This window comes from Mustela lutreola, chromosome 14 (genome assembly GCF_030435805.1).
Source record: "Mustela lutreola isolate mMusLut2 chromosome 14, mMusLut2.pri, whole genome shotgun sequence".
NCBI lineage: Eukaryota > Metazoa > Chordata > Mammalia > Carnivora > Mustelidae > Mustela > Mustela lutreola.
The window spans coordinates 22,700,147-22,721,316 of NC_081303.1; the positions used below are offsets into that span (position 1 = coordinate 22,700,147).

The 21,170-nt window shown below is 37.4% G+C and overlaps 1 protein-coding gene across 5 annotated transcripts in view; it reads left to right on the top strand.

Annotated features, from left to right (window-relative positions):
• PLA2G4A (phospholipase A2 group IVA) overlaps positions 1 to 21,170 on the top strand; it is a 169,921-nt gene that overhangs the window by 31,518 nt on the left and 117,233 nt on the right. For 4 of the 5 annotated variants that reach the window (XM_059145058.1, XM_059145060.1, XM_059145061.1 and 1 more), the window contains 2 exons: positions 2,777 to 2,878; positions 17,860 to 17,941. In XM_059145058.1, the coding sequence (XP_059001041.1) occupies positions 2,846 to 2,878; positions 17,860 to 17,941 (115 nt within the window). In that variant the 5' untranslated portion in view covers positions 2,777 to 2,845. Of the gene's footprint in view, positions 1 to 2,776; positions 2,879 to 5,122; positions 5,269 to 17,859; positions 17,942 to 21,170 lie in introns of all 5 variants that reach the window. The other variant, XM_059145062.1, reaches the window with a different exon arrangement.

A 21,170-nucleotide genomic window follows, 5' to 3' on the forward strand; every position in this document is an offset into this window, starting at 1 on the left:
GGGGCTTCACATGGCCTGTCATGTACTTGAAAGAAGAATTATCTTAAGAAATTGCTTCACTGGGACACCTGGGTGGTTTAGTTGTATAAGTGTCTGCCTTAGCTCAAGTCATGATCCCAGGGTCTTGGGATTGAGTCCCTCATGGGGCTCCCTGCTCTGCAAGGAGCCTGCTTCTCCCTCTCCTTCTGCCCTGCTCATGCTCTCTCTCTTTCTCTCTCACTCTATCTCAAATAAGTAAATTTAAAAAAGAAAAATTTTTTTAAAGAAATTGCTTCATTTCTAAGGGCTAATTATATAAAGGAAATGTAGATTGTTTCATCTTGATGAAAATGTACTATGAGAAGATAGAAATCAACTTTAGGAACTTACCAAGTGACTACAATAAACAAATGTCTTATTTAAAAATTTTTTTTCTTGGGACACCTGGGTGGCTCAGTCAGTTAAGCATCTGTCTTCGGCTTGGGTCATGATCCCAGGGTCCTGGGGTCAAGTCCCACATCGGGCTCCTTGCTCCGCCGGGGAGCCTGCTTCTTCCTCTGCCTGCTGCTCTCCCTGCTTGTGCTCTCTCTCCTCCCAACAAATATATAAATAAATTAAAAAAATTTTTTTCTCCAGTAAAAATAATGACTTGATGAACCAGAACAAAGAAGAAGGGAGAATTTCATTTTATATAATTTTTAAATAGGGGACTGTGAGTGATTTTTATCTTTCCTACAATATTGGTTCATATTTTTCATATTACAAAATAATGAAGCCAGGCTGGCAGAAAATATTTGCAAAAGACACATCCAATAAAGGACCGTTATCCCAGATATACAAAGAACTCCTAAAGCTTAAGAATTAAAAAAAAAAGAAAACAACAACCTGATTTTTAAAAATGGACAAAAGGCCTTAATAGATACTTCACCAAAGAGGATATACAGGTGACAAACAAACATGAAGAGACGCTTGCATCATATGTCATTATCAGGGAAATGCAAATGAAATCAGTGAGGTAACACTGTACTCCTATTAGAATGGCCAAAACCTAGAACACTGCCAATATCCAGTGTGGGTGAATATGTGAGCCACAGAAGTATTAAATCTTGATAGTGGGAATGCAAAATGGTACAGATACTTTGGAAGATAGTTTGGTGGTTTCTTATCATACTATACCTATTTTTACTGTGTGATCCGGCATCCATGACCCTTGATCTTTACCCAAAGGAAATGAAATTGTAAGTCCACACACAAAGCTGTACATAGATGTTTATAGCAGCTTTATTCATGGTTGCTAAAATCTGGGAGCATCCAGGACATCCTTCAGTAGGTGAATGGATAAATGAACTATGGTGCATCCAGACCATGTAAAATTATGTAGGTCTAAAAAGAAAGGAGTTTTCAAGCCATAAAAAGACACGGAAAAAAACTTCCTAAATGCAGCTTACTGAGTGAAAGAAGCCATTCTGAAAATGGTACATACTATATGATTTCCAATGATGTAACATTCTGGAAAAGGAAGAACTATGGAGATAGTAGAAAGATAGGTCGTTGCCAGTGGTTGGGAGACAGGGAGGGATGAATAGGCAAAAACAAAGAGAATTTTTAAGGTGTGAAAGTAGTCTTATTATACCCTGATAAAGGGGATAAAGAGCACAGTTCATTATACATTTGTCAAAACCCATAGAACATAGAAAATGAAGAGTGAACCCTGAGGTAAACTATGGTCTCTGGGTGATGATGATGTGTTGATGTAGGTTTATCAGGTCTAATAAATGTCCCATTGTGGTAGGGGATGGGGGTCAGGGAGAGGCAGAAATGCATGTGTGGGGCAGAGAATATGTGGGGGAAATCTCTGTACTTCTCAATTTTGCTATGAACTTAAAACTCCTCTAAAAAAATAAAGTCTTTAAAAATACATACATACATACATACATACTGTTCTTTTTGCTGAAAAAATTATGAAGGAAATGGGTTTAGTAATTCAAGGATATTTCATGAGATCCCATTTGTGTAAAAAAATTCAAAGAAAAATTATTTATATAAGTAATAAAGGTATTTGAGAAGTTCCAAATTAGATGTGACATATAGAATACTGACCTAGAAGTATATGTTGTTTTATAGTCTCAAGGGAAAAAAAAAATCTATGATGGAGGATTTGATTTTTTTATTTGATTTTAAATAACATGGAGTCATTATTAGAGTAAAGCAAAATATAGAAAGTATTTTTTCCTATTTTTAATTTATTTTTATTTAACTGGTTCTAAATTCAGCTGGTATTTTAGAATGAATAAACTTTTTTTGTTTTTAATATCCACACCAAAGTTGAAATTTAACATGAATGTATCTTTAAAGGTTTTAACAAATAGCTAAGGTAAAAATGTTCCTTTCTTATCACGGATTTGTGTAACACTAGCCCAGTTGAGAAAATGAACAATGGCGTATGGCTGTTTAATTATAAACAGTACAGCATAATCTTAATTTTTCGTAAGTTCAGTGACCTTCTCATAAGATACTTGGCAAATGCAAAAAAAAAAAAAAAAATTCTGGGGTTTCCTAATAATTATCAACAGAATAAATTTGAACAAATAAATGTGGAAATTAAACAGTACTATCAAACTATGTTTACCCTTTCCCTAAGTTATATGTATACACTACACCTATAAACAATTGGAAACTTAATCTCTCTGGTCTCCTTGGGTGGACTCTGACTTCCGAAGGTTCATGTTCATCATGATTTAAATCTTGGAAGTGCATCCAAGAGGAAGCTTAACAATAGTGATTGTTTATTTTGTAGGTTTTAAAGAAGCTAGAGTGCCGAGAAGACCTTTGAAGTGTGAAGAGATTTCCTGTAATTGAAATCAAAATGTCATTTATAGATCCGTATCAGCACATCATAGTAAGTCATTTACTGTTTATATATCCTTGCTGGGAGGGAGGCTATATACATCTGTGCATGAGCTTTGCTGGCATTGGCTAATAAAGTACAACTCTAAAGGACAAATCCACAACAGAGGTACTTGGAAGGGGAAAAAAAGTACCAAAACATGTGTAACAGTACAGAACTTTCACAGAACAGTAAGAAATGTAGTTAACCACTTAGCAGTTACCAGTCTGGGTAAGTTCTACCCTTCACAGGCATTGGTGGAGAGGAGACAAAAGAATTCTTGAATTGAAGGCTATTATTTGGGTATGCATTGGCAGGGTAAAGCATTCTGTAACTTTCCCTTCTGTGTGCTTAAACCAGTTCTTCTATAGGTGCTTAGTTTAGTAAAGAGTAATTTCAAATTTTAGTATGTATTCTTCCAGACTCAGTTGGAAGCATACACCCTCTCTTCTGATCCAAAAAATACCCTAGGGATCTCTTTGCTAAATTCAACACTTGAGATCCGGTTAGGTTTATATGGACTAGAAATAGCTTTTATGGAACATTAAGGAATAATCCAGAGCCTTATTGTTACTTTGAATGAAGCACTTGTTCTCTTACCTTACATCCTTCTCTAGCTACCATCCTCTGTCTTTTCCTGCCTGGAGAACAAGGATTAACGTATTACAAGTGTTTTCTAGTGCCTTCTTCCCCTCTGTTCATAGCTCGAATCATTAAAAACTAGACTCAGCTTTCCCACTTCACAAAAAGCCTCATCAAGGGCCTCTTTTGGTGCTGAATTCAGTGGACTCTTCAATAGCCTCATCCCCGAACACCCTACCCTGCCCTCAACCACCCCCACTGGTCATTCTTTTCTTAAAAATCTTCTTAATGGGGTGCCTAGGTGGCTCAGTGGATTAAGCATCTGCCTTTGGCTCAGGTCATGATCCCAGAGTCCTGGGATCAAGTTCCGACAACAGTCCTGGGATCAAGTTCCGACAACAGGCTCCTTGATCAGCAGGGTGCCTAATTCTCCTTCTCCCTCCCATCCCTACTCATGCTCTCTCTCTCAAATAAATAAATAAAGTCTTAAACAAAAAAAACTCTTCCCGATTTTTCTGTGGTTCTATTTCAGATTTTCTTGCAATTGGTTCCTTCTCAGTTTTCTTTGCAAGCTGCTCTTCCTGTTGGATTCTTGAGTGTTTGTTTTTCTAATCAACAAACACCGTATATAAAGTGCATAAATCTTAATTGTTTAACTTGATGGATATTAACCTATGTATTCCTCTCATCATCATCCAAATAAAAACACACAGCATTAAAAGTAACACAGAAGAGTTGCTCATGTTTTTTCCAGTCAATAAACTCCACAAAGGTAACCAACATTTGACTTCTATGACCGTAGATAAGTGTTGCCTGCTTTTGACCTTCTTATAGATATCTGCATTCCACATTACATCTGTGCGATTCATGCATGTTGTTGTAAAGCAGCAGAATTCCACACTTTTACATTGCCCTATAGTATTACCTGAGTATACTACAAACTCTCATGCCCTGGTAACCGCCATCTCCTCACTGAATGGCAGAGGCCCCTCTACTGTAAATGAAGCCCCATCTGTGTGTGGCTTGATCTCTGTGCTGTTCTATTGGTCTGTTAGACTTTGTTAAATAATACCAGTTGTACAAATATCTATCTTAATTTCTCTCTCTCTTTTTAAAATGATTTTATTTATTTATTTATTTGTCGGGGGAGAGTGAGAGCCCAAGCAGAGGGAGGGGCAGGCAGAAGGATGAAGCAGGCTCCCCTCTGAGCAAGGAGCCCGATGTAGGACTCGACCCCTGGACCCTGCGATCACGACCTGAGCCAAAGGCAGACACTTAACTGACTGAGCCACCTAGGTGTCCCATCTTAATTTCTGTAGCTTTGAAATATATCATATATGGTAATGTAAAACCTTCCAGCTTTTTCTTCTTCAAGATTGTCTTGGCTATTTTCAGTCCCTCTGCATTTCCCTGTAAGTTTTGCAACCTGTTTGTCGCTTTGCTACACACACATAGACCCAAAACTGCTGAAATTTTTATTGACCCTTAATGATTTTATAGACCAGTGAAGGGAGAGATGCTATGATTATGATATTGAATCTTTTCACCCATTAATAACCCATGAATCTAATCCAAAACTAATATTACTTAGATTATCTTTAATTCTCTCAGGAGTGTGATGTAGATTTCAGTAATAAATGTTTTATAGGATTCCCCCCTTACCTGTGGTTTCAGTGATCTGTGGTCAGACTTTATACAGAAGCAGATGATCCTTCTTCTGACATACTATCAGAAGGTCAGTAGTAACCTAACGCTACGTCACTTTCACTTCATCTCGTCACCTAGGCATTTTATCGTCTCATATCATCACAAGGAGGAAAGTGAGTATAATACAAGATATTTTGAGAGAGAGACCACAATCACATAACTTTTATTACAGCATATTATTTTAGTTCTCTTTTATTATTAGTTATTGTTGTTAATCACTTTCTCTGTCAAACCTATAAATTAAACTTCATCATAGGTATGTATGTACAGGAAAAAACAGTATACGGGGAGTTTGTACTATCCATGGTTTCAGGAACCCATAGTGGCAGGTCCAAGGTTGCTTGGAATGTATCCCCTGTGGTGAAAGAGGGATTACTAAATATCTTTTTTTAGATGTATTTCTTGATAGTTGATGTTTTAGTGTCATTATTTACAAATTTTATTTTCCAGTTAGTTTTTGTATTTATATCAAGATACAACTGATTTTTGTTGATCTAGTAAACTTACTGAATTTCTTTATTAATTCTGATAGTTTGTAGGCTCTTTTGGATTTTTGACTTACACATTCCTGGTATCTATGAATAATGCCAATTTTACTTCTTTATAAATTTTTAAATGTTTATCTTTTGAGCTTTATTAATTATACACCATCTACTTTAGGTATAGCACATAGGTTTGGGAATGTCACATTTTCATAATTGCTTAATGAAAAATATGTTCTAACTTTTTCCTAACTCAGTCCCTGAATTGAGCTTTGACTCATGGGGTACTGAGACATGTGTATATTAATTTTCAAGCTTTTGTCTTTGAACTTCATTTCTAATTTAGTTCCACTGTGTTCAGAGAACATACTCTTGCATGATTTTTGTTTTTTGTAAGATGTTTATATATAATTACAGTCTTGCTTATTATCTATTTTGGCAACTGTTCCATATATAAGAACACGTTTCCATTTGCAACTTTTGCTTTATGAATTTTGAAGATATGTTATTAATGCATATAACTTCTGGATATATATATTTCTCTGATGCTTTATCATTGTAAGTCCTTTTTTATCTCTTTGCTCTAAATTTTACCTTGTCTTTTATTAATTTGACCTCTTCCAGTTTCTTTAGTGTATGCATCCTTTTATGTTCAATTTGTATTTTTCCTTATATTTAAAGTATGGTTTTGGGAAAAGCATATAATCAGGGGCTTTCGGGCGGCTCGGTTGGTTAAGTGTCTGCCTTCAGATCAGGTCATGATCCCAGGGTGCTGGGATCGAGCCCTGCTAGTCTGCTTCTCCTTTTGCCCTTCCCCCTTGCTCATACTTGTGCTCTCCCTCTCTCTCAAATAATTTTTAAAAACCTTAAAAAATCAAGGTTTAAAATGAGATATCTTTGTTTTCAGAAACAGTATCCTACTTTCCACAATTATGGTTTTCTACAATGAAATTGTAGAATAGCTTAAGCAATGAAATAATTATTTTTCATATTAACAAAGTTTCTATATATTATGTACAGATTAGTTCTTTTTCATCCCACCAGTAATTCCTATAACTCTCAGAGAATTGAATCAAAGTGTTCATTCTTAAACTTTAACCTGAAATTTGGCCCTGGCAACTGAAAAGGGAGAAGGAAGATAAAGTTAAGATCTATAACCCTGGGCTTAAGACAAAGAAACCAACAATAATTCTGAATATTAGCATTTGGACTTTCAATTCATTACCTCTAAATCTATTTCATTTATTTATTTTTTTTCTGAGCACTTATTGTTATTTATTGAATGACCATTGTGTACCACTCCCAGTGAGTTTTCAATAAGCATTGGGGATGCAAAAGTGATTCAGACTAAGTCCCTGAGCTGAGCTTATGCCTAGCAGCAAAACCATTTATTTACATACTAATTATAATGTTCAGAAAGGGCTCTGATAAGAGACAATGAGGATTACTTTGGGAATATACAACATGAATAATGAATGATAGGAATCCTGACATTCCTACAGGGACTGACTTGTAAGCCTGGACTTGAAGGTTTAGCACAAGGGAAGGGAAGAAGGAGAAAATTACTTTCTGGATTAGAGAAAAGTAAATATGAGGTATTCTGGAGATGAGAAAGTTCCTATAAGGAAATGAAAGAAGTTCAGGGTGGTTGGAGTGTAATACATTTCAAAGAACATGATTATTTCAAATGCACTTCCCTCTCCTACTTAAATCTGAGCAGGCCTTCTTACTGACCGCTGTGTAGTCCCCACCTGTCTCCTTCAGATGACCTTGTGAGCTGGCCTTTTAGTTTCTTCTCTTAACATGGCAGAGTATATTTAAAAATCAAACTTCACTCTGGATATTTTAAAACTCATTCCTGTCACCTTTCCTTGCAAATTTTAACTACAGCTAAATATGAAGGACATAGTGATTACCTATGTGGCGTCTCAATATGATGAAGCCCGCAAACCACATATCTGTATCATGGTTTTCATTACCGTTCCCCAGCATCAGAGTGGGACATTTATTCATATTCCGATTTATAGCACTTTTTAAAGTGAGGATTCCTGCGAGCTTTATAGTTTTGTTCTTCTTGCTCTTTCTGTGTATGTGTGGAAAAGACTGCATGTGTACGTCTATGTAAATTATTTTAACAGCCAAATGTGCTAACCAACTGCACTACAGAGACTTTATGTAAATTATTTTAGTGACAAAATTCCCTGCTCTAGTTTTCACAGAAAGATACTTTTCAAAATATATAAGTGAGCATACTCAACACAGCGCAATTTTAGTAAAAAGGAAAGATGGGGAAGGCTAAGTCAGCTAACTTGTAATGAGTGGTGCCAGACGGGCCAACACCGTTTTGGCTGCCTCAAGGCACAGAAGATTGGCCTTATTTTCCCCACACCGGTGATGCAGTGACATGTTGGGGAATCCCGTGGGCTGATACAGCAGTTCACAGCCAGCAAGTTCTCTTGCTTTCCACAGGGCTGGCTTGTAAGACCTGGTAGAAAATGGAGCAATATGCATATGGCATAATTCGGCGTCCATGTTTAGAGTCCTCATGAGGTACTTTCTAACCTGAAGGATGTTTGTGTCTCCAGAATCTACTGAAATTCTTTTGGACCAATTTTACAAGGATAGGTCAAGAATAAATTATTTATAAAAATTTCCATCATTTTACTCTGAAAATGAGTCACTTTCCTGGAGTAAAAAAGAATCCACACCTCTTCTCACTGCCTGTTAGCAGGGGAGGGCCCCTGTCTCACATCCATAGAACCCAAGGTTGTCTTCACATTAGGCTCAGTCAACCGCATAGGTAAGCCAGCGTGACTGCCTGCTAAAACACAGGATCTTTGAAAACCGTTATTGGGGAGTGACTGGAAATTTGCCAGGAAAGTAGAAAGCTATTATTCTAGATTATTATGGTAACATGGTGGCAGGGGGTGGGGGGGATGGGGCAACACAGGGTAAGGAATCGAAGAGCTAGTTTTCTAGTGGTAGTTCCCGTCTTCACTTACGTGCTCCTGAGCACTGAAACTGAGTTTTAGCTGCTTCGTGTGGAAAAACAGGGCATGAATGGTACCTACTGTGTCTGCTTTCCAAGGCTTTTATAAATAATAAATTGCTGTATGTATAAAAGTATTCTCTAGACACAGTCAGGAAAGGTACTTCTAGCCAAGGGACATCATAAGGTGAGACGCTGCTACTAGAAATTAAAAAAAAAAAAAAAAGAAGAAGAGAAATAAAAAAATATCAAGGTGGCAAAACGCCACCTGGCAAAGCCGAGCGCTGTGGAAAACTGACAAGGAGTTTTATGGCAAATAGCACATTTGTTGTTGCTGTTATTCTAGAAAAGTGAAAAAGAGGGTGGTTAGTGATCTTCTAATCTTTCCCAGATACCAGTCATTCCTTAGGGTTCAGTCTGTGAAATTTTTAACTTAAAACAGGGATGGTTTATGAGAGTACTAACCCTTAGACGGCTCACATTCTCAAGGCTGCTCATTCTCAGCCTCCTCCTCTCTTAACCAGCACAAACGCTGCTTACCACTCTAGTTTTTGGTGAACTCTTTGATTTTCGATCTCTTTCCTGGTAGTTAAGGCCTTTCTATCCTGTTAGTTCTTGGTTACTCTGTTAGTCTGTGTTCTCCAGAGAAACAGAATCAATAGGCAATAGAGAGGTAGGCACATAGATAGATAGAGTCTTAATTTAGCTTATAAATAACCAGAAATTTATAGCTCAGCATTCCGGAGGCTGGAAAGTCCAAGGTAAATGCAACACCATGGTTGCCTATGGCAAAGGCCTGTTCCCTGGTTTGTAGCCATTCTGTCCTCACGAGGTAGAAGAGGCAAGGACCCTGTCTAGATTCTCTTCTATAAAGGCACGAATCCATTCGTGGGGGTTCCTTACACTTCCCAAAGGTCTCATTTCATAATCTTTGAGGGGTTAGGATTCCAACATATAAATTTGGTGGAGGGGGGAGGGGGGAAGACACAAACACTCAGACCATAGCAGTTAGATCTAGACACAGAGACTTACTTTGAAGAATTGTCTCATGTGGTTATGGAGGCTGTGAAGTCATACATTCTGCCCTCTGCAGGATGGAGAGCCACAGAAGACGAGGTATGATTCAGTCCACTTCTGGTGGCTTAGGAACCCAGGGAGCTAATGGTATAAATAGCAATCTAAGGTCAGGAGAAATGACATGAGGGGTTTCAGCTCAAGCAATAAGACTGGAAGAAAAGAGGCAAATTCTTCCTTTTGTTCTATTCAGGCCCTCAACAGATTGGGTGATGCCAGCCTACACTGGGGAAGGCAACCTACTTTCCTGAGTCCCTGACTCAGATGATAATCTCATTTGGAAAGGCCCTCACATATACACCCAGGAGTAGTGTTTAATCTGAGCACCCTGGGGTCAGTCACAGTTAGTCTTTCAAAAATCTTTACTTATTTTGTAAAACCTTATTCAGTTTATAGTTATTTTCTGTGAGAAGTATATGTGGGAAGTGTCTTACAGTTGTTTAACCTACCATTACTACAGGTGGAGTTCCCCCATTGTGTTTACTCTAGATCAGTAATGCCTCTAGATAATCCCCAGAAGACTGATTTTAAAAAGTCTCATCTTGAAAGATTTCCACAGATGGTAAAATTATCCCCCAGACTTAGCTGACATTCAATATTGATCTGTGTGAAATTCTAATGTTGGAGTCTGGGTTGGTTTCAGGGGACCCTTGACAAATCCCATGTCACTGGTGATACAATTACCATTTTACAGATGTGGAAACCAAGGTAGAAAAACTGAGTTGAAATATCAGGCAATCTGTTATAAGTATCCTTCTGACTTATGTCCATGTCTTTTAGTTATGAAGCTTTCACTTACTTCTTAATAGCAAAGATGAATTGAGACCAAGAGAAGGTTTTGAAGAAGTCCCTTAAAATAAGGGTAAATTACCCGAAAGGACATCTGTAAATATGTCTATATTTTCAAGTCTGTTGGATCTACTAGACTTAACATACACTTCTGAGGGGGCACCTGGGTGGCTCAGTGGGTAAAAGCCTCTGCCTTCGGCTCAGGTCATGATCCCAGCATCTTGGGATCGAGCCCTGCATCGGGCTCCAAGGAACCTGCTCCCCCCACCTCTGCCTGCCTCTCTGCCTACTTGTGATCTCTGTCTGTCAAATAAATAAGTAAAATAAAATATATAAATATGTATTTATAAAAAAAAATACACATCTGAAAATCATCATTGTGAAGATACTCTTAGATTTGAACAAACATGGCAAACATGACATAGGTCAGTAATTCTAACCTAAATAAATTTTTCACAAAGATTTTATTTATTTATTTGTGAGATCGAGAGAGAGAAAGAGGGAGAGAACATGAGAAGGGAGAACAGAGGGAGAAGCAGACTTCCCATATACCTGGGAGCCCGGTGAGGGACTCGGTCCTGTAACTCCAGAATAATGATCTGAGCCAAAGGCGGTCGCTTAACCAACTGAGCCACCTAAGTGCCCTAAATAAATTAAAAAAAAAAAAAAAGATTTTATCTACTTATTTGACATAGAGAGACAGCTAGAGAGGAAACATGAACAGGGGGAGGAGCAAAGGGAGAGGGAGAAGCGGGGTTCCCCCTGAGGAGGGAGCCCGATGTGGGACTCTATCACAGGGACCAGGGATCATGACCTGAGCAGAAGGCAGACGCTTAAGGACTGAGCCACCCAGATGTCCCTAAATAAATATTTCTGCCATCAAAAGCATCTTTAAGAATGCGTGGGGAAAATGTTCAGGTCTGCCTGGTGCTTTATATGTTCTGATGAGGACTTCCAGGAGAATGAAGTACATCTCTACGTCATGGTCCTTAACTGAGCCATAGTTACTCCAAGGAGAGTATAGATTTCTTCAAGGATATTGAGTAGAGAAAAAGCTGATGTTCAGAAAAAATTTTTGTGTGTGTGGTACTATGGCTACTCAATTACCATTGGGTTAGAATCTACATCTCAGTTAAAATTTAAATGCTAAAAATTTGGGTGACTTGAATTTTAGGTATCTTGATGAAGTTATAGTTACTATAAATTTATGGTGAGTATGTCATTAAATGAGTACTTTAGATTCAGGCTGGCACCATCAAATTTCTTTTTTGTACTGCTTTTCGGCAATCTCAGAATCCTAATTAAAATAGGACTTAAAATCTTTTAACTTCACTGAAAATGAACTCTATATTTAATTTTAAAGATATGTACATATTTATTATGATATATATGATTACTGTATTAGATATATATTTGTTGAATAAGTGGGGAAAACTTCTTGTTCATGAGAGAGAAGAAACTCAAGTCAGATTTCTGATTATGATTTTCTTTTAATGAAGAAAAATCTAGCTCTGCTAGAGCTAACAAATTCTGTTGACAAATTAGGTGTTTGGGACATTAAGATAATTTATGTATATGGCATTCCATGACTAAGAATTCTTTTTTTTTTAATTAACATATAGTGTATTATTTGTTTTGGGGTACAGGTCTATGAATCATCAGTCTTACACAATTAATAGCACATAGTCTCCCCAGTGTCTGTCACCCAGCCACCCCATCCTTCCTACCCACTCCCCTCTAGCAACCCTCAGTTTGTTTCCTGAGATTAAGAGTCTCTTATGGTTTATCTCCCTGTCTAGTTTCATCTTGTTTCATTTTTCCCTCCCTTCCCCTATGATCCTTTGTCTTGTTTCTCAAATTTCTCATATCAGTGAGATCATATGATAATTGTCCTTTTCTGATTGCCTTATTTCGCTTAGCATAATACCTTCTAGTTCCCTCCATGTCATTACAAATGGCAAGATTTTGGGGTTTTTTATGGCTGCATAATATTCCATTGTAGATATGTGCCACATCTTCTTTATCCATTCATCTGTCAATGGACAGCTAGGCTTTTTCCATAGTTTGGTTATTGTGGACATTGTTGCTATAAACATTGGGGTGCACGTGCCCCTTTGGATCACTACGTTTATGACTGGGAATTCTTAAATCAAGTTTAGGTAGCATTATAGATTATAAATAGATAATCTGGCTGCTCATAAAAAATGTGAGAGAATAATAAAACAGTGCCTGTGCCTCTCAAAGTATTAGAATGAAACTCCACACCAGGAAGTGAAACTAAAAAGTTATCTTATCTAAAAAACTCTCCTAAATCCTAGATGACATCAGTGAAGAAATTCTTTTAAAACATTTTCTGAGATCTGTTTGAAATTGCCTATTGCTGATTGTGATGATCGCAATCTCTGGGTTCAGTAGTGAGACCAGTCTTTATCACACGAACAGCCTATGGTTTTAGTTTGAATTAAAATTAGGCAATGGCTGTTAAATAGAGAAAGAAAGATATTTGCATGTAGAATCTACCTTCTCTCACATCAGATTTGTTTTTTTTTTTTTTTTTTTTGGTTCTTCCCTGTAGCAGCAGAACTTTCAGCAGATTAGAACAATCATCAGATTGATTCTGTACAAGCTGACTAGTCTTTTTTCCAATGCCCAGTCATTTCAGTTACAGATGGTAATGTAATTTTTCAGAATTAATTTAATACAGTAACTATTTTCCTAATGACTGGGAAATTGTAATTGCAGGAAAAAAAAAAAAAAAGCTTGTGATTTTTACTGTGGAAAAGATTAGGGGTGAAAAAAGTAAGGTAATCCAATACTTGTAGGCAAAGCTTAAACCTGTGGCTGAGTCAGTATATTGAGCTTATATTTGACATCTCAATTGAAATATGGCATCTCTTTTTGCCAGCTACCAACAGGGATTGTGCTGAGTCATTAGTTTCCTCCAGAGAACACTGGCTGTGGATTCAGTAATGTCATTTCTTCTGGTACCACCTGGAGATATAACCAAAAGTCTCCCATCCAAGTCGGAAGTTAGCCTAGTCCATCCTAGTTTGAAGTTTACATGTGATACTGACCCCACAAAACAAAAGAATTATCAAAAGATATTTGGATAGTTACTGATGGACACTAAACATTTTTCTCCAAGAATTTATACTTACTTTATAGGTGCTATAATCTTTATAGCTCTAAGAAAGAAATGAGCATGTTCTGAAAATAATTTACAGGTAATCTGAAGATTGACAATGGTTCCAAAGTAAACTTATAAAAACTAAGTAAGTAGTTGATTTGCCCCTTATTTCCTGTGAAGAGTATGCAAGTATTTCATTCTTTATAATCAAGACAGAGTTGAGGCTAAGGGAAATAAAAGCAGATTAAAACAGAGCTGAATGAGACACCTGGGTGGCTCTGTTGGTTAAGCCACTGCCTTCAGCTCAGGTCATGATCCCAGGGTCCTGGGATTGAGTCCCGCATCGGGTGCCTTGCTCAGCAGGGAACCTGCTTCTCTCGCTGCCTCTGCCTGCGTCTCTGCCTGCTTGTGTGTACTCTCTCTCTCTCTGGCAAATAAATAAAATCTTAAAAAAAAAAAAAAAAACCAAAAACCAGAGCTGAATGATACAGGAAATAACTCAGTTAACAGAGGAACTTCAGGTCAATAAGCGATATAATAGACCAGATAATAACTATACCACTTGAATAAATGGAAACAGCCTTTTTCACTATTAAGGTATTGGTAGTTGGTATTATTCTCTGTGTAACTAAAGGAACGTACAGAGAGCGAAGACTTTGAATGCAGCAAGAATAGATTCTAATTCATATTTAACTTTTACTATCTATGAGACACTGGGAAATTATTTAAGCTCTCAGAATCTCACTTTAATCACATATAAATCATACCTATTTTATAGATTGTTGCAAAAATTAAATGAGAATTTGCATCTAGAAGAATGTGTAACATATGGTTCATACTCAATGAATCCTTATAACATTATCATCTCTCTATATGTGTTATTTTTTTTTATAATGTAGAGCTATTTTTTCTTAAGATTTTATTTTAGCTACTCTCTACACCCAAAGTGGGGTTTGAACTCACAACCCCCAAGATGGAGTGAGATTCTGAGAGGTTATATAAGGCTGGCATACCTAGGGTAAATCCTACTTGGCTGTAATTTTAATTCCTTTTATATATTATTGGATTCTATTTGCTATAATTTGTTGAGAATTTCTTCATCTATGCTTATGTTAGATATTGGTCTATAGTGTTCTTTATTTTTATTTTTTTCATTATAAGGTCTCTCTCTGCTTTTTGTTATCAGGGTAATGCTGGCTTCATAAAATGAGCTAGGTACTGTTTCTTCTGCTTCTCTCTTCTGGAAGAGACTGGACAGTATTGGTGTAATTTCTTCCTTAAGTGTTTGGTAGAATTTATCAAGGAATCCATCCAGGCCTAGTGCTTTCTGTTTTGGAAGATTAAGTATTGATTCAGTTTCTTTATTCAGATTGTCTGTTTCTACTTATGTCAGTTTTGGCAGATTATGTCTTTTAAGGAATTGGTCCATTTCATCTAGATTATTAAATTGGGGGCCTAGAGTTGTTCATAGTATTCCTTTATTATTCTTTTGATGTGAACAGAATCTAGAGGGAACGTCCCTCATTTATTTATATTTGTAACTTGTGCTATCTTTTTTTCTTGTTTAGCCTAGCTAGAGGCTTATCGATTTTGTTGCCCCTTTTCAAAGAAACAATTTTTAGTGTCATCTATTTTCTCTATTGATTTTCCATTTTCAGTTTTACTCATTCCTGCTGTACTCTTTACCATTTTTCTTCTGCTTGCTTTGGATTTAACTTGCTTTGCTTTTTCTGGTAGACTCTTAGATGATTGATTTTAGATCTTTCTTCTTTTCATATATGCATGTCATGAAATAATACATGAAATATATGTATGTATGAAATAATATGTATGTCAATATACATATTATTTAATTTCCTTGTAAGCATTACTTTCACTGCATTCCCCCTAATTTTGCTAAGCTGTAGTTTCATTTTCATTTAGTTCTAGATATTTAAAAGTTTCTCTTGAGCCTCCTTCATTGACATGTGTGTTATTTAATCTCCAAGTACTTGTGATTTTTTCAGCCATCATCCTATTTGGTTTCTGGTTTAATTCTTTTGTGGTCAGAGAGGACATGTATGATTGTTCTATGTGATCTTAAGAAGGACATGCATTCTGGTGCAAAAACAATGAATTCTGCTATGCTGAAAACAAATTAAAAAAAAAAAAGAAGAAGAATGTGCATTCTGCTCTTGAACAAAGTAGTCCATAGACGTCAATTTTATCTAGTTGACTAATGGTGCCATTGAGTTCAGCTGTATTCTTACTAATTGTATGCCTGATAGATTTGTTTATTTATTTATTTCTAAGACTTTATTTATTTATCAGAGAGAGAGAGAGCATAAGCAGGAGAAAGTGGCAGGCAGAGGGAGAAGCAGGTTCCCCACTGAGCAAGGAGCCTGATGTGGGACTCGATCCCAGGACTCTGGGATTATGACCTGAGCCGGAGGCAGACACTTAACTGACTGAACCACCTAGGCATCTCAGGTCTATCTGTTTCTGATAGAGGGGTGTTGAAGTCTCCAACCATGATAGCGGATTTTTTTTTTTTTTTTTTTTTTTTTTTTTTTTGGTGGGGACAATGTGTGTGTGATTTTTGGTTGTATAAAGCTGAGTATAGGACAGGTGGGTCTAGGTAGGGAGAGATAGATGGGGGTGCTATGTGATCAAGCTTACAGAAATTACAAGAATATGGAGGTGTGGGGAACAAACCAGACCACCCTGCCCTAGGAGTGTGGGGTGGGTGTCTTTCTTATGATAATCACCTGTGACCAGCAAAGCTTAACGAGACCCTAGGTGGAAAGTAGGCCATTGAAGGTATTATGACTAGTCCTTGCTCAATGGTGATACCATTAGAGATGTTAAATGGATTTAAGGTCCCTGGTTAGCTTTCTATAAAAGACCAACCCTAAGGGCCCTCAGTGGCAACCCTGTGGGGACCCTTCTCACTCTTGAGAGCTTTTTCTGTATCTTCACGTAACACACATCCATCAGGTGACTCACTCTCTCTGGTCCACGAGATTCATTCTTATACTCAGTGAGAGGAGAGCCTAGCTTGGCCACTTCCAGGCAACATGCTTTTTTGTGAGCATTCGTTTCATTTATAATTGATAGTTTTACTTATATGGAGTAAAACTAGCTACTCAGAACACCTCTAGACATAGAAGGTATTTCTCTTCAATAATAAACTCAAATAAGAGTTATCTTAAAACATTTCACAGGCTTCTCTGTCTTTTTAAACAAAGTATGCTTGTCATTAAAGTCTTCACCACTTCCTGATGCTGTGTTATAAATCTGAACATAAATTATTCTAATGATAGAGTGATACCTTCAGAAACTGTGGAGTGCTAACTGTTGATCGTCTATCTCACTACTGCTGGTGCATATGAATCTATGTTTTTAGAATTTTTTTTCCCAGCTTCCTTGATTTTAGACTGTCATTACTCCTTTATAAGTATTGCCAGTATCTTAGCTTTTTAAAATCAATTATGGACTTCTTAATCAGTGAAACAAGTCTGCTAAAGTTAGGAAAGATAGGAATGGCTAATAAATGTGGGCCTCTTCTAAGATTAGACAGGCTTCAGCTTTAGATAAGGACTTCGCAATTTTCAGTTGCTCAGAGAACTTTGTGAGTTCCTGCTTCCTTATTCGGCTTGAGTTGATAGCATTGTTGGCTACTTTCTAGTGAGGTGAAGTATTTACTAAAGTCTTCCAGAAAAACTTTTAACATTGCTGCATATAGTTTATAACAAATGCATTAAAATTAATATCAGTAGTTCTCTGGTTATGGCCTTAGGTCCAAAGGATTTTGAATACTGCTGTAGAAATGTCTTGCCAAAAAAAAAAAAAAAAAAAAACTTTCACTGAACAGTAACAATAAAAACAAACAATGCAAACATCTTGCTCAGACTTTGCCTCTCTAAGCCCAGGCTTCCTTGTCATTCCGGTACAAAGCCTGATTGTCTTCCTAGAAGGCCTGTGGTCCTCATTTACATTTTCCCTCAAGCTTGGTAAACCTGACAGGAAAACTTCCAGTAGTCAAATTGTAGTGAAGCATGATCTAAACTTCTCAATAATCCCGTGGTGGGAGAGAGGAGAGACTCAAATAAGTAACAGCCCTGGGATCAAAGGATGTTTCTGGTATGAATGTTACTTCCCTTCAACCTGAATCTTTTTAACTAGTCTTGAGGAAACAGTGAGGACAGTTTGCTTGGATTCTATGTTTGAAGCTTGTTTTTAATTTACTACTATTTATTTCCAGGTGGAGCACCAGTATTCCCACAAATTCACGGTGGTGGTGTTACGGGCCACCAAAGTGACCAAGGGGGCCTTCGGTGACATGCGTAAGTGTCCTTATTTGCTTTTCTGCTTAAAATGAGTAATTGTGGTTCACTCTTTAGTTGCACTAGCTCTCTGATAAGCAGGGGCAGGGGGGCTGTCCCTCTTTCAAATGTGGTTATCTTTGTCTAGATCTTTAAATGATAACATTTTGCTAAGTTCTCTGGTGCTCTTGTCTCTGTGCGAATCGTATTTCACATTTTTTTTTTTTAACATTTTTACATTTTACTTTACATTAATTGAGAGTACTTGGAGTCCGACGAAACAACTGTCTCAGGACAAATGGATTTTTGGAACTAAATGCTATTTATTTTGGAAATAAATGCTATTTATTTTGGAAGACTCAAGACTTCACACAAGCTGCCTCTGAGGCAGGGTACCTACAGGATTAAAAAAAAAATGCAGTTTCTCTAGTTCTTACGCCTTTGAGTGTGTTTATTATGTGTGGAAATAGCCATAGAAACTGTTGGTAGCATAGCTGGAAGTGACCTGAGCCACACAGCCTGAGGAGGATCATGTTGAATGAGCTCTCTGGCAGTGTCCTTCTCCTGGCTTTGGAAAGCAGTTTTCCTGGTTAATCTCCCTACTCAAATGGCTGGGGAGGGGGGGGCAGCTATCAAGGGGGAAGGAGATCCAAGGAAAGATAAGGATGATGATGATGAATCTGGCAAAGTTTTAAATTATTGTTAAAATGTGGGAATGGGCAGTTAACCCCTCAGAAGGGGTTTTGGAGAAAGAAGGGAGGTTGCAATTAATGGATCTGGGAAACCGGGACGTCTGCCCTACAGGTACTCAGAGGAAGGGAATCTTGGTGGTGAGAGTGAGAAGTCCCAGGCAGAGCAAACAGCATGTTCAAAAGTGAGAGAAGAACAGAGAGCTTGTGAGGACCCAGAATGAGTCCAGTGTTGACAGAGAACAGAGAGCAAAGGGAAAGGGGACAAGAACTAATAGAACAAAGTCCAAGATTGTAATTTCATCAGAAATGCGATGGAGAAAAATTTGATGATATTTGACTCACAAGTCACACCACTGGATCTTCATTTGATTAAAAAAAAATGTTTATTCTGGCCATTTTATGTTAAATAGGTTGGGAGCAAGTGCGGAATATGCTTTTTAAGAATACAAATAATACTATAAGAATAAAAATAATAGTGAATATAAGAATAAAAATGAACTTGCTAAAATCATGCCGAAAATGGGCTAATGAAGAAGGGTTAAATACTAAGAAAAAAAATGGAAGATTGGTGCTCAAGCCTTTGATGAATGAAAAAGAACGTCTGGGGAGTGGGTAAAAGAAGTAAAATGGGAAACAGGACATAGAATCTTTGGCTGAGAGAGGTTTTCATGAGAGGTGAGGGAACAAGGACAGTTTCTTCAACTTTAATCTGGACCAGTGGTTTATATTCTAAATTTTATCTCCTACTTCAGTCCAACCCAATCACTCTTTTGTCAGTGTTCTGAGTTGATTCCTATTTTGTTTTTTATAATTTTTTGCACTTTCATTATTTTATTTTAATTTTTTTTTAAAGATTTTATTTATTTGACACACAGAGAGAGATCACAAGTAGGCAGAGAGGCAGGCAGAGAGAGAGGGGGGAAGCAGGCTCCCTGCTGAGCAGAGAGTCCAATGCAGGGCTTGATCCAAGGACCCTGACATCATGACTTGAGCCCAAGGCAGAGGCTTAACCCACTGAGCCAACCAGGTACCCCCTGCATTTTCATTATTTTAATGAGAATTCACCAGAAGAAAGAGAAGTCACATCAAAAGCCATATTTAAAAACTGATATATCCCTCATGACCTGGGGAAAAGGCATAGGCTTTATAATTCAAGAGGTTGACTATTAGAAAAGCTGTTCTTAATTCACTGAAGCCTGTGTCAGGAGCTCGCCACACATGCAAGTTAATGACCTAATTTGACTTTAAAAAATATATAGTTAGGTTCTTATACAAAGCAGCAACGTACACAGTGGAGGATTCCTATAGTGTAGGACTCTGTCGAGCAGACAGTGGGTTTTGCTGTGTTTTAAGATGAGCCCAACAGCAGTTAAAACTCTCTGCTCTCTGAATTGCCTTCAACTGGTATGGATCTGTTTTCCTAGCAGCTCCCCCCATCAGTACAGGCACTTGGCCTGTGGTTTGTAGAATTAAGGCAGAGGAGACAGTGGTACAGGAAGTGTCCTTTTAAACATAGATGAGTGACATTGATAATAAGACTTACAAATTAAAATGAGATGTTAATTCATCTCATGAAACGCGGAACAGATACATTTGACTTTATTTCACTGAGTTATTACATAATTTTTTTTTGGAGTGGAGAAGGGAGTTGTTGCCAGCCTTTTATGTCACCTTAGTGAGTTTATAGAAAGTCAGGAGGAGATAAGAAGAAAGAAAAAGTCTCAGAGAAATGAATTCATGGAGAAGGGTAGCATGAAAAAGTAAAAGGATGATATACAGTGCCAAGCACTTTATTTTTGAGAAGTTGTAGTATATTACAGTGAGACAAGGTATTGGCATTAACTGTCACTTATACAAATTACCAAGTAAACTGAATTTGGGATCTTGTATATAGAAGTTCCTTTAGTATGGACAAGGATTAAGCTGTAGGAATTGTCCTAAAGTCTGTGAAGACCACGAAAACAGAAACCCACACTCTTTTCTGCTATTGATACAATGTGTCTGCATTTATTTAGGAAGGCAAGTTTCCATAAAGTTTTACATGTTGGTAAAGAAGAATGACAGCTTGCTATTGGGTTTTTTTGGTTTCATCTGTGTATGTGGGGGCCTTCTCAAGGGTACCACACATATCAAGTGGTTGATTGCCAGTAAAATACCTTACCCACCTTTTTCCTTTTTTGAGATAATATTAAGATTATATCTTAATTTTGTCCCTTGATAAATCATCCTATTCTAATTACCTCCACTTAAAAATACTGTATTAAATTGCTAAAACATCATAATAAAATTAGCAGCACTTCATGAACTGTCTTTTGAGGGGTCAGAGCTGACATTTGAATCGTAACATTTGACTCATGTCTTTGTTTTTACCGGAGGGCCCCAGGCCAGCCAAGTAAAGGACAACCCCTTCCTGGTCCTGGTTGCTAATTTCAGCGTGTACCCAACTATTTCATTCAGACCAGTATCCCAGGGACAGCCCTTCCTTGCCTTCTTATGCTCCTGTCCCATGAAGAGGTAGTTTGAAGTTATTTTTGTGCCTGACTCACCATAGTCTTATT